Below are 13,424 nucleotides of genomic sequence, written 5' to 3' on the forward strand. Positions count from 1 at the left end.
TTTATTATTTTTTACTGGGAATAGCAGAAATGCTGATGCAGATGTTGTTTTCCACTCGAGGAAGCATGAACAGAGCAAACTGACTGTTTGCCTGTTGGCTGGTACTTGGCAACGACAAATATTTTGAAGTGCCATCTGGATAACGGAGCAGCTGAAGCCCAAAAACTTAATGGGAACAAAGCAGAGCCATAGGAACCAAGAGAAACTGAGGCACATTTAAACTAGGAAAGAGGATACCTACAGCAAAGAGTGCCCAGAATCAGTGTGGACCCCATGAAGGGTGTCCCTTGGACAGGGGGACCCACGCTGCTCTTTCCAGTACTCCCAAGCTAAACCAGGCCAGGAACGGGGCAGGACTCTCCAGGAATAACTGAGGGACCACCCTGAAACTGTCTTTGCCAAAGGGTCTTCCATTTTCAACCATGTCCCTGTCAAAACCCGTTACCTCAGAATATACTTTGACTTCTCTTGCTGTTCCCCCACCTGCAACATGCCCTGACAGATTTTTTTGTCCCCTTGTTTGTTTTCCAACAAGACTGGTAGATTTGGAGGGGGATTAATTCACGTGCTCTCACGTACACGTCCATCTGCCCATCCTGCCCTCCTCTCACATACACATCTTCTTCTTCATTACAGAACAGTATCTTTAATTACACCTTTCTTTTTCGGAACTTTCTCTGCTTCCAGCACACTTACTCTTACGTGTCAAGAGAAACCCTTGTGTGTACGATGCTCTCTCCCAGAGCACTTTCCCACTCAGCTCCTTTCCTCTCTCCTGTCTTTTCCCACTAGCTCTCTTGGAACGTGCCTCATTCAAGCAAACATTTCCCCTGCTGAAATTCAAATTTTCCTCTTTATAGTGCAACAACATTGCTGACATTTTTCAACTTCTCCCTTCTCAACTTTTCTGGGAAATCTCAAAATGATCACAACTTTTTCAAGTAAAGGTGGAGACCTTCAAGAGAATATTACTCTGGATGTGCTGCGGTTCTCCAAAGGGAAAGCAGAGAGCCACGCTGCTAAGAGAAAACTGAGCAGAACTGCATTAAGCTTAGCAGGAGCCTCAAGTGGCACCGGAAGGCCTCCCACCGCTTCTGCTAGATCAGTCCGTTTCCCGTGCTGCTTCAAAACACCCTTCCTGGAGTGCTAATGCCACTAACCCTAACCTCCTCCAGCATGAAGTGGAGAAGGCTCAAGCCCTGGGCTTTGACAGCGAGCTGCACAGAGGCAGCTGAACAGGCTGTGAGAGGCAGAGGTGCCCTGCCAGAAACCGAGACTAACCAGGGAGCCACCAGCACATGGTGCACACTCGAGGTAAAGCAGGAGAGAAGGTAACAACTGTACAACCCCCAACATCCCCATCAATGCAGGGCTTTCAAGGGGAAGGACGCTGACTAGAAAAGCTCCTTTGCGTTATATACCACCAATGCGTGGCCAAAATCAGGGGGAGGATTCCAAGCATGGGAAGACTTCCACCGTCTTGCAAAATAAAGGTGGTGAGACATGTTATTCTGGATGTGTCGTGCTGCAGCAGATAACTTGTTACGCTGTAAACCACAGGAATTACACGGCTCTCCCAGCACAGTGTTAAACCTCTGCATCCCAGCACTTACCTTGTCAGTGTTCCTCAGAATCAGTGGCACTTCATAGACCTCGAAGGGGATGTAGTTCTGAAACACCACCTCTGAAGGAAAAGGCTGAAACAAGCTCTGGTCCAGGTCAACTGCTGAGAACTGGAGAGGCAAGATAGAGCAGTGAGAGGAGGGTCAGCTGCTGGCAGAAAGATTCACGACAGAATCCTACACCGATCTCCAGTGGAGTACAGTCTCTCGGTGAGTACATCCGCACAGCTCACGCTAGGGAAACAGCCCCCCACCTCTGTTCTGAGCTGATCAAAAGTTTCTGGACCACACTAAGCAGGCTCAAGCTAAGAAGCTCTTTTGGTAGGTGTTCCTTCAGGTTTCCTTCTCCAGAAGGCAAGGCAGCACTTACTGCCAGCAGAGCCCTGTGCTGACGTGGTCACACAGCTCCAGAGCCCTTCCTGAAGAGCCACCAGCACTCATGGAGCAAGCGAAACCCAAGAATTTACATGAGATATCTGTATATCTGGCAGCCTGCAAAATCTCACACCCTGTAAAGGTCCCACACATTGTTCAAACCCAAAACATTAATGCACTTGGTTTTGTTAAATCTTTTTAACAAAGCAAAACAAGTAATCACTATAGGCCCTCAGCCTTCAAAGGCCAATGCTGCCACCGTCAAAGGAGTCCCATGACCCCAAGCATTTGACAGTGACTACACCAAAGCACGAGGTGGCTATTTCACCAGGAGGATGGAAAATGGGAAGCTCGGGCCCTTGTGGCCTGCCCCTGCCTTCCCCCAGTATCAGCTAAACTCCAGCAAACCCCACCAACTTCAGCAGAGGTTATTTATATTGATTTAGCACAGATCAGGACTTCCAACCTCTCAACAGGGAAAAACGTTCTACCTTTCCCCAGCAGAAAGAACTCCACCACCACCAGCAGTTTGAAAAGACAACAGGCCCTAGGCGCTGAGGTATTCAGATGAGCCAGAGGCACGCCTGTCACAAACACACACCCTCTTCAAATGTCACATCAAACAGCACGGAAAAGGGCAGGAAAAGTTTACCTTGTGATGGGAGGCTTCTCCCATGTCTAGAAGCTGGGTAATCCGGGGCCGCCTCATCTCCCGGGTGCTGGCCAGCCTCTGCTGGGTGGTCAGAGACATCTCCTTCAGGAAGGCAGAGGGAGTCAGCTGAAACGCAAAACACCAGCAGAAAGGATTTACTTTTTTTTCTTTTCTGCAGAAAGGATTTTTGTGTTCAAGTACCACTGATCAATAATTTGTGATCACAGCCACTAGGATAGTCCTGGAAGTCCTGTAAATTACCTGCTGAAATATTTAACATCAGTAAGTTAATGATATAGAGCTGAATACACACGCTCCAAGCAAGTGGCTCTGTCCCTTTAGCATCTCCTTCATGAGGTGATGTGACATGTTTGGGGATTTCTGCTCTTTGGGTATTTGTCCCCTCTTGAGTTTTGCTGGTTTGAGCCAGAGACCTTTGAAGAGAGCGGGGAGGAGTTATCAGAAATCCCCTAACTCCACCCTTGCACAGTGCTCACACCAACTCGCAGGTGGAGATGGCACTGCTGGGTGAGTCAGAGGAAAGCAGACGAGCAGTGTTGTGCCAAGACAGAGGTGGAGAGGAATGGGTCCAAGTTTTAGTTATTTCTTTTCCATCAGCACTTGCTTCCTCTCTGTTCTGGCCTCACAGACTCCTCCACAGGAGGATACAGAGATGTCTCCTTGACAGAGCCTCAGCACTGGGTCACCTCCAGTGAAGGGAGCTCCAGCCAGCAAACGGGACAGTTGTGGGTGGCAAGGAGGAATCGCCCTGAATCCCCACTGCTGTTTGCAGGGCTGCATCTGTGCTCCACACAGGACACGGGATGCCATAAAACAACTCTTTTGGAAGCTATTCTATCTGGGACAGCCGTGTCCTGTCAAGACTCCAGGCGGTTTGAGCAGCCCACCACATGCCCAGCAGCCCAGCGGTGTGGCCAGGGCAGCACTGGCAGGTATGCCCCTGTGACAGGAGATGTTACTGCCCACACAGCAAAGAGGAGGGAAGGCAGCACATTTGTGCTTCAGCTGTTCCCGTGCAAGGCCCAGTACATTCCTTTATCTCGGCTCCACTGGCACCTTCAGGCAAGACCCTGGACTTTCCCTGAAGCAACACAGCCCACCCCCCCGCACCACGACAGCCCCCTCCAACAGAAGTACGGCAGCAAAGAGGTGGGGAGTGGTGCCTGGCTCCACAGCGCCCTGACAACGGGAGGGCAAGGCAGAGGAGGGGCAGGGGCAGCTTCCCTAAGGAGCCTTAGCCCAGCTCCTACCCGGCCCCCAGCAGGTACTTACAGGCACACGCCGCTCTGCCTCTCTGACCAGCTTCGGATAACAGCGTACTGCCACCTTTCTCTGGAGTCCATCAGCCATTTTGGGGGATCCCATGGACTGATGAATCTTGCCAGTGGCCACGACTAGGAAAATCTGGAAGGAGTAACAGGAAGACTTTAAAAATCCAGAATCCCATTCACGGCAGACCCAAAGGATACACCTGTGTCTCCAGGCTGTGGCATCCTTCCTAAGTGGAGAACATAAGGCTGCCTCACACTGTTTCGTGATTAGACCATATGTAAGTGGCAGAGTTAAGATTCATAGAAGTCAAACTCCATAAAAAAACTCCCTGAGCCAAAACAGACTTTAGCTGTGGGTGCAGTCCCAAGAGCCACAACTATTTGTTTTCATGAACTTCAGCTGTCAGCTGACAGTGAGATGCACCAAGGGTCCCTTCCAGGAGCCTGATGGAGATTCCCCAGCTCCACATACTATCATTTACTGCTGTGGCTCCTGCCTTAAGTCTTTACAGTACCATTTTCCCCTTCCCAGCATCCGATCTCTGCTATTCTGGCTTGGCAACTTTGCATCTCCCTTTTTATTTACTCTTTTTCTGGCATCCGGACCACAGTTCAAAGAACCGTTTAAGCTGGAAAAGACCTTTAAGATCGTCGAGGGCAGCTGTAGACCCAGCACTGCCAAGCCCACCGGTCCTTTCCCTGGATGTACGCAGGAGCTGCTGCTCAGAAATTCACCTACGGATTTCAAATGCAGGACCGAGGGCCCCTGCCCCGGGCACTCCCCTGCCCCAGGTACCCCCCTCTCGCACAAGGGATGCCCCCAGCCCCGCGGCGTGGGGCAGGGGGTGTCAGTGCCTCCCCGAGCTCCCCCGCAGCCCCGGTCCCTGCTCCGCCAAGCTCCCAAGCCGCCCCGCCCGCAGCTGAGCCACCCGGGCAGCACCGGCACCCAGAGCCACCCTCCGGCTTTTGGCCGTGGAGGGGACGCAGACACCGCCCCGCAGCATCCCTCACCTCTCTCACTCCGCGGGGGCTGTGGGGACACACTCACGGGAGGATCCCCACTGCCAGACTGGCTGGTATCCCCACTGCCAGACTGGCTGTTGCCCCCGTTGCCAGGGCAACTGGGCATCACAGCCAGCCCCAACACCACCATGGCAACGGCAGGGATGGGGGCTGGGGGGGCAGCTCTGTGACATGGGGGCAGGGGGCACAGGGATGCTCAGTGCCCAAAGCCCCCAGTGAGCACAGCCAAGGCCCTGAGACCGCCTCCAGCACACCGCCCGGCTCCAGCACAGCCGCAGCCCCGGGTGCGTCACCCCGGCTCGCAGCAGCGGCTACAGACAGTCCCGGCAGAACCCAAAGGGCTTCTCCCAGCTTGAAGAGAGTGAGCCCACGGGCAGTGTAGGGTTAATTAACTCTGCTGCGGAGAGAGCCACATACCACTGGGGAACACTCAGGGGGGCAAAAGCGCCTGCAAAGCCACTCACACACAACCCACAGCAGTGCCAGCACCCCCCTCCGTAGGGAGAAGCTGCTTCCCTCTCCCCACGCTTGCTCCTAACCCGGATCCCAGTTCCACCAGCTCAGCTGCTTTGCTGCCACCTCACAGCTCCCAGCCTGGCCTTAGCCCTGCCACAGGCAAACACCGATGCACAAACCAGCACAACCACCCCTGTTCCTCTCGGGGACGCCGTGTCATAAATTAACCCTGCGAAGCGCAGCCCGACAGGCACAGCACTAACTCCTGACCGGACCCCGGCTCCCCCCACGCCCTCACCCAGCAGCTCCAGCCCCCTGGGCTCTGCTCAGGCAGATGCACTGCACCCCAGTGCCTCTGCCCAGTGCCCTTGTGCAGGGGCTGGCTCGGGGATAAGAGGAGGTCAGGCCTTGCTGAGCTTGGCTCAAATCCCTTGTGTTCATTTCAAGGCCAGAGATGCTTCTGCAACCAGGAAAACAGGACGGCTTGGCTGCCTGGCAAGAGCACAGAGGAAAATGAGCCACGGTCGGGCCACAAACACACACCAGGGCCTGCTGGCACTTCTCACCTTCCCCCCACTTCCATGACTTTTGGAACCCCATTTACAGGGATGATGAACTAAATCGCTATTAATATCCAAACTCTCCTTTGTTACTCTTGACATTTTTTTGGTGGGAACAGAAGGAAGATAAACGTCACTCAGCTGCTTCACTTCACGAGAGCAGCTGACCCGACGTGACTTTGTGACGGACCTTACGAAGTGCTCAGAATATTATGAACAGCCTTAAACCCAGGGATCGCTGCTGTGCCCAGTGTTAACAAAATCAGACCACTTTCCTACTTTGCAAACCAACAAAAATCAGAGATAAACACGTACAACATTTAGTAAGCACTACTCTGGACTAGGAATCATTTTCCCTCCCTTTCTGGCTAACTGGATCAAGGAACAGATGGATTTTCCCACTTATTTTCTGGGATGTGAAAGTCCAGCACCCTCAAACACAGCTCTACAATTTTTTACATCCTGACATTGAGTAGAGTCACAGATCATATTCCCTCCTGCTTCCTTCTGTTCCACACCACCTATGCAAAGATTAACATTCCCTTCCCCTCGAGTTTTATACACACCCTGCAAGCAAGGCAGTAACTTCACTCCTTTACTCCAGAACAGCTGCAGTGTTGCACATGTCCGAAGGACTGGGCCCTTTACAGTTCCAGGAAAGGACAAGGCTGCCAGTTCCTTTTGTGTTTGCAAGAAACCCCAGAGCACAGCCCTGTCCTATGGACACAAGGCCATGCTGCAGCAAGAGCTGGGATTAAAGGCCTTCAGGGCCCGAGGGGGCTTGGCAAAAGCTGTGCTGAGGATGCAGCTGATGTGAGCACTTTGATATGGCCCTAAGGCACCCAAATCCTTTGTGCATGTGTCTGACAGCTTCCCTTAGGACAATAAAACTGAACAGAGCTCTGATGAGACTGTGCTGACAGGGACGGGAAATTAAGAATAAACAGCAAAGTGCTTAAAGGACATGAAGAACAAAAAGGCCAGTTCCATGCGGAGGCACAGCTCCAGGCCTGGACAGACCCTGTGCCTCTCACTGTGCCACGTGCCAGAGCTCTCGTTTCAAGGGACCCCACGTCACTCGTGCTGGAGCAGCAGCGCCAGCCTCAGAGCTGTCTGGTACCAACTGATCGCCCTCCAGACTTAAAGGCTGGGGATAGATGGGCACACTCTGCCCTACAATACACTACACCCAGCTGCTCTAGTGGGGTCACAGACTGGGTGTGTCTGAATCTTGCTTCAGTATGCACAATCAATCCTCTGTCTTCTTCCTTCCACAAAGATCAACCATCTCCCTCTGGAGTAGTTGGTTAATTTGCCTTTCTACTACACTTTGCTGGAAGAGGAAGACACGAGATCTGTTACAAGTGAGACTCAGGATGCTGTTGAACAATTTTGTTCAGTTACATCATCTTGCCCTGTTCAGGATTAAGCAGAAAGGTCACATTTCTTGCCTAGGAATCCCCTGCTTAGCTATAATTACCATATAAACAGCATCTCAAGGGAGCCAGGAAAGGAGGAGAATTTCCAGGATGAATCTCTTGGCCCTCCAGCCCACTGCTAAGTGGCTGAGTGCTTTTCTAAATCAAATCTCGCTACGCAGGAAGCCTCACCTGTCACCTTGATATTCCAGACCCTCTGAATTTTATCACTTTGGTACTGTCATCCTGCAATTTATTACAAAAGCTCTGCCATAGTTGAGAGGATGAACAGGAGCCCAGTGTTACACCTTCCTGTCATTTAATGAACTTCAGCTGTCAGCTGACAGTGAGATGCACCAAGGGTCCCTTCCAGGAGCCTGATGGAGATTCCCCAGCTCCACATACTATCATTTACTGCTGTGGCTCCTGCCTTAAGTCTTTACAGTACCATTTTCCCCTTCCCAGCATCCGATCTCTGCTATTCTGGCTTGGCAACTTTGCATCTCCCTTTTTATTTACTCTTTTTCTGGCATCCGGACCACAGTTCAAAGAACCGTTTAAGCTGGAAAAGACCTTTAAGATCGTCGAGGGCAGCTGTAGACCCAGCACTGCCAAGCCCACCGGTCCTTTCCCTGGATGTACGCAGGAGCTGCTGCTCAGAAATTCACCTACGGATTTCAAATGCAGGACCGAGGGCCCCTGCCCCGGGCACTCCCCTGCCCCAGGTACCCCCCTCTCGCACAAGGGATACCCCCAGCCCCGCGGCGTGGGGCAGGGGGTGTCAGTGCCTCCCCGAGCTCCCCCGCAGCCCCGGTCCCTGCTCCGCCAAGCTCCCAAGCCGCCCCGCCCGCAGCTGAGCCACCCGGGCAGCACCGGCACCCAGAGCCACCCTCCGGCTTTTGGCCGTGGAGGGGACGCAGACACCGCCCCGCAGCATCCCTCACCTCTCTCACTCCGCGGGGGCTGTGGGGACACACTCACGGGAGGATCCCCACTGCCAGACTGGCTGGTATCCCCACTGCCAGACTGGCTGTTGCCCCCGTTGCCAGGGCAACTGGGCATCACAGCCAGCCCCAACACCACCATGGCAACGGCAGGGATGGGGGCTGGGGGGGCAGCTCTGTGACATGGGGGCAGGGGGCACAGGGATGCTCAGTGCCCAAAGCCCCCAGTGAGCACAGCCAAGGCCCTGAGACCGCCTCCAGCACACCGCCCGGCTCCAGCACAGCCGCAGCCCCGCGTGCGTCACCCCGGCTCGCAGCAGCGGCTACAGACAGTCCCTCGCTGACCCTGTTCCACTCTCTGACCCACTCCTGGGCCTCACCATGCCTGGAGATGGAAAAGTCCTCAGATAGACCCCTCTCTCATGGAGCTCCCTGCCCAGGTACACGGGTGCAGCTGAGACAGGGAAGTGCAGGAGGACCAAGTCTCCTCCAGGCTCCTTCGCAGTGACCGGCCTCATCGGTTCCAAGAAGACTTTCAAGCCAGCCACAAAATGAAGCATCAGCCATCGCCCCCAGGGAACACCCACGCTTTCAAAAAGAGAGCCCAGAAGCTGAAATTTCACCACTGTGGATGCTCAGGACCATGGAGTCAGAGGAGCTATGGGGTTTATATCGCTGCCCCCTCTCCATTCCTGGGCTGGGACATACCCACCTCTCCTCCCTCAGGGACCCACAAGCCCCTCTTCCCTTGCCAACACTCTCCCTGCCCCATGACCTCCCTCTGCTTTCCTGCACAATATCCAGCTGTCACCAGTAAGCTCAGCTTGGAGCCATCATTCCCAGGTCACACTTGGCTCTGCTGGCTGCCTGCGTTTCTGACTCCAAGAGGACACATGTGGGGCAGCCCAGGGCGTGGAGAGGAGATCACAAAGCCCCAGCACAGGCACTGCCAGCTTCTGGACACCAGGACCAGAGCCCTGGGGGTGACACAGGCACATCAGAAACATCGGTCCTGGCATCAAGTGCTGCACTCACCAGATCAAACCCACAGAGTAACTGGGCACAGCTGGTGTCTTGCAGGGGACACGGAGCTGCAGCAAAGGCAAAGACAAGGGCTTCAGTGAGGCCCCAGGGCGAGGAGGGCAGTGCTGGCACAGACACCTTACACCGTCCATGGGAGCGTTCCCTTCCCCCGTTTTAACCCATGAAGGAAGAACTCCAGCGTTCAGCGAAGAGACTGACTGCAACACTCAAAGCCTTTTAGATGCTGTCAAAAGGTTTCCTACCAAATAACTGCAGTGAGATCACTTACCCAGCTGCATCATCATGAAGTCCCAATCATGAATTCCCAAATAGGCAGCTCATAATCCTCTCTAATCCAAACAGGGTTTGTACTTGTTTTCTTCTGAGAAAGAAGGGAATAAAGTTGGCTCAGTGGATACAGAGAAATGATTACTTGCTTTGAGACTTATTTACTTATAGCACAATGCTTAGCAGTTTATTTATTTACTTATAGCAAGTTATAGTATTACTTATAGTATTTTTGAATATTACTAAGAATCCTGCTTGCCCTGACTGTTCTGTGGAATTTTCCCAAGGACTACTGTGTCCATCAAAACTGTGAAAATCTACCAAGAACTGCAGTGTTCAGCAAAATATTATGGTTTTGTTCTTGGGGAACAGGAGTGCTCTAAGTTGTCGAGTCCTGGTAATGAGTAAAGATAGCCATGTACGGACGACAGAAGTCCCACTGGTTCTCTTAGTTAAGACAGAATGAATAAACCAGCTGGAAAACACTAATTATTCAAGAAAATGGTCAAGAGAATCTGTGCATGCTCCGGGGAAAAGTACAAGGTGAGGAGGACTGTGAGCCTTCCTCCAACAGACCCCCAGAGACGCCCACCAGGAGGCAACGGGCAGGTGCAAAGAGAACATCAGCTGCTGACACCAGCCTCTAGACCTCACCCAGCCTCACTTATGCATACGGATGTTTGCGTTATGTAATCCAATGAATATGGATATCCACACTCCATAAGTTTCAGGTAAAATGTGCTGTTATGGTGCAAGCTTTGTGGAGAAATCCCCTTGCACCCCGGCGGCAGACTGGTGCTTTATAAATCTCTCTGAGTTGTAGAGTCTGTTTCTGCGAATCAGGTCAAACAGAAATTCTGGCATAAAACTGGGGAATTCTGTGGTCAAACATTGATCTGGAGACCAAGGGCCATTTTGGGGTGAAAAGGGGGGGTTTGGGATTGGGGGAACTCACCCTACAGCACCCAGGTGAGGGTGGCCCCAGTGATGTGGAGGCACCGTCCCCCACCCCCACGGCGTCCCAGCACTGGTACTGGAGGGGGTCGGGGCTGAGGCTCTCGGGGTACCCCTGGGGCAGCAGCACCTGCAGGGGGAGGACAGGTACCCCTGGGACCCCCAGGAATCTCAGATCCCCCCTGCAACCCCTGCACTTCAGGCTGGGAAACCTAGGAGAAGCAAAGGTATGTAACTACTCAAAGTTTGAACCGAGTTTCTTGATCACCTAGAAGGTTGCCTTTAAGAATATTCTGGAGTGCTTTATTCCTTTTTTCTTTTTATACTTTAGAAACACTTTTTGGCGTTGCTGGATCGTGCAAAAGCAGAAGCTGAACATGATGAGCATTATTACAACGCTATCACTGTAACAGCGAACTATAACCTTGCCAGAATCTATGAGGCAATGTCTGAATTTCATGAAGCAGAAAATCTCTATAAAAACATTTTAAGAGACATCCCAATTACGCTGATTGTAAGAAACATTTGGTACTTTAGTTTCACAGTCCTCCTTTTAATATCAAAAATTCTTCCCATTTACAGTGTCTTCGGGTCACCTTCTATCTGTCTTTGCTTCTTTTCAGAGTAGTTTTGGGGCTTACCTACATGCTATTTCCCTACCTTTTCCTTTTTTGAAGGCCTGCATCATCCTTATAGTCTAATATTCAGCTTTAAGCCTTCTAATTCTTGTTAAATCATACTGTACTCCAAAACTCTAGCAAAATTAGCTTATCTAGACTTGCATGCCTTTGCTTACTTGCGCCCCACCCCTAACAAAGCCTTAGTACCTCAGCCCTCGGGTGCAATCAAGGCCATCCACTTGATACACCCAGGCTTTGCAACCCTGCCTGTGTGGGTGGAAGTAGAGACCCTCTGGGAGAATCATTTTATCTTGGACCTTGGCCCTCCTCCAGGGAAGAAGAGCTGTTGAGGGTGTTAGCACAGCTTCTATGGCACATCCTGGTTTTCTTCCTCATTCTGCTGAGACAGGGAGTCTAAACAATCTTAAACTGATGGTGCAAGGCCTGCATAAAAACAAGGGGAGGCATATGGGACTGTTCACAAAAGACATACCAGGTGCTGATAATGTTGCTAGGTGACTATCCCCTAGCCCAAAGAGAAGTTTCTTATGGTCCTTGAAGTTGTATGTTCCAGCAACAAATCATCCTAGATTCTAGCACAAACTGACCTGGTGGTTTGGCCAGGGCCCAGGGAAACAACTGAGACTGCGCAGAGCGACAGGGTGAAAAGTTCATCAGCGAGGAAGAGGAGATACTTCATCTATGTGACCCTCGCCCGTAAATCTGCGACCACCGAACAAGGCCAAAGGAGCTCACTGCGCAGGCGCAAGGGGAGGAGACCTGATTGCCATGAGGAGCGAGGGGGGCGGGGTAGACTCTGTGTATGTACAGGCGTTCTATGAACATGCACTGTTCTGTAACACACGAGCCGGACGGGAGCTGCAAACGGTGCGCATGCTGGTGGTGGAGCGATCCCCCATGCGCCCAGCGCTGAATAAACATACCCACTTTATAACTCCAAAAGTTATAGAGTGATTTCTCCGCAAAACATTGCTTTTCCTCTTGCCCTCAAGTAGCTGACCTGTGGTATTTGCTGCAAAGGCAGGGTGGTAGCCCTTGCTCAGCAAGCTGCAGCACACAGCGTGCCCCAGCCTCATCTACAGCCTTTTCCCTGTTTGTTTTCTGCTGTTGCCTGCTGACTGATACTCTTCCTAAAGACTGTGGAGAGGGGAGAGCTGTTTAAAGTGATAAGAGAGAGTTCCTCCATTCTTTGAGGTTTCTCAGTCGTCTCTAAGTTATGAAACTAATGAAAAACATTCACATTACTTTAACTGTCAGAAATCTACGATTTCTGTATCAGCACTGTGGATGGACATTCCTCTTCACAGGGTGTGTCTCACGGTGAATAGGGTATGAATGGTGTCTCGATGTTTGCTGTCCTTGGCACACCAAGAAAAAGACTGCTTTTTAAATTCATGCATGGCCAATATTTTCTTTGTTTGAGATAACTTTAACCTGTTTCCTGATTTTTATTTTCTTTTCCATTTCTATTTTTAGGCTACTTGCGCTTGGGAGCTATGGCTAGGGATAAAGGAAATTTTTATGAGGCTTCTGAGTGGTTTAAAGAAGTACTTTGGTTAATCTGGTTTGTAACCCTTTAAGTGTTTACAGTTAAAACACTTGAAATACTACCTTCAAATTTTGTTTTCCTTTTGTTACGTTTTGATTTTGTTCACATAAACTAGGGGAAGAAGAAAAAATTACTGCAATCTGCTGTCTGTGTGTTTTGTTGTTCTTTTCTAAAATTCTAGTTAAAGAAAACAGCATTTTATTCTTGAAAAAGTAACCTTGCAAGGGAAAATAATACTTTTGCAAATTGCATTTTTATTTAGGACCATCCGGATGCTTGGTCTCTGATTGGCAATCTTCATCTGGCTAAACAAGAATGGGGTCCAGTACAGAAGGAATTTGAAATGATATTGAAACAGCCCTCCACACAAAATGATACTTACACCATGCTGGCTCTTGGCAACATCTGGTTCCAGACGCTACATCAACCCACAAGGGACAGAGAAAAGGTAATGGGCGTCTGTCTGCCCTGTGTGTGTTTTATTTATTTAACTTTTGTAGGCTCTTAGCTACTCAGAGCCTTTCCTTGATGCCTGTTTGGCATCTTGTAGGCTGTCAAACTTCTGGGTAGATCTTTTAATACCCCATTATAGACATGAGGGATCAACTGAGGTACTTCATTCTGCGG

General features: G+C 51.1%; 1 protein-coding gene across 1 annotated transcript in view; it reads right to left on the bottom strand.

The window, feature by feature from the left end:
• LOC141955369 (hydrocephalus-inducing protein homolog) overlaps positions 1-8,860 on the bottom strand; it is a 96,466-nt gene extending 87,606 nt beyond the window's left edge. The window contains 4 exon segments of the mRNA XM_074895208.1: positions 1,614-1,733; positions 2,650-2,775; positions 3,943-4,074; positions 8,723-8,860. Coding sequence (XP_074751309.1) covers positions 1,614-1,733; positions 2,650-2,775; positions 3,943-4,074; positions 8,723-8,860 — 516 coding nt within the window.
• Positions 8,861-13,424: the final 4,564 nt, after the last annotated feature.

The sequence above is a fragment of the Athene noctua genome, unplaced genomic scaffold (genome assembly GCF_965140245.1).
Source record: "Athene noctua unplaced genomic scaffold, bAthNoc1.hap1.1 HAP1_HAP1_scaffold_162, whole genome shotgun sequence".
Classification (NCBI taxonomy): Eukaryota; Metazoa; Chordata; class Aves; order Strigiformes; family Strigidae; genus Athene; species Athene noctua.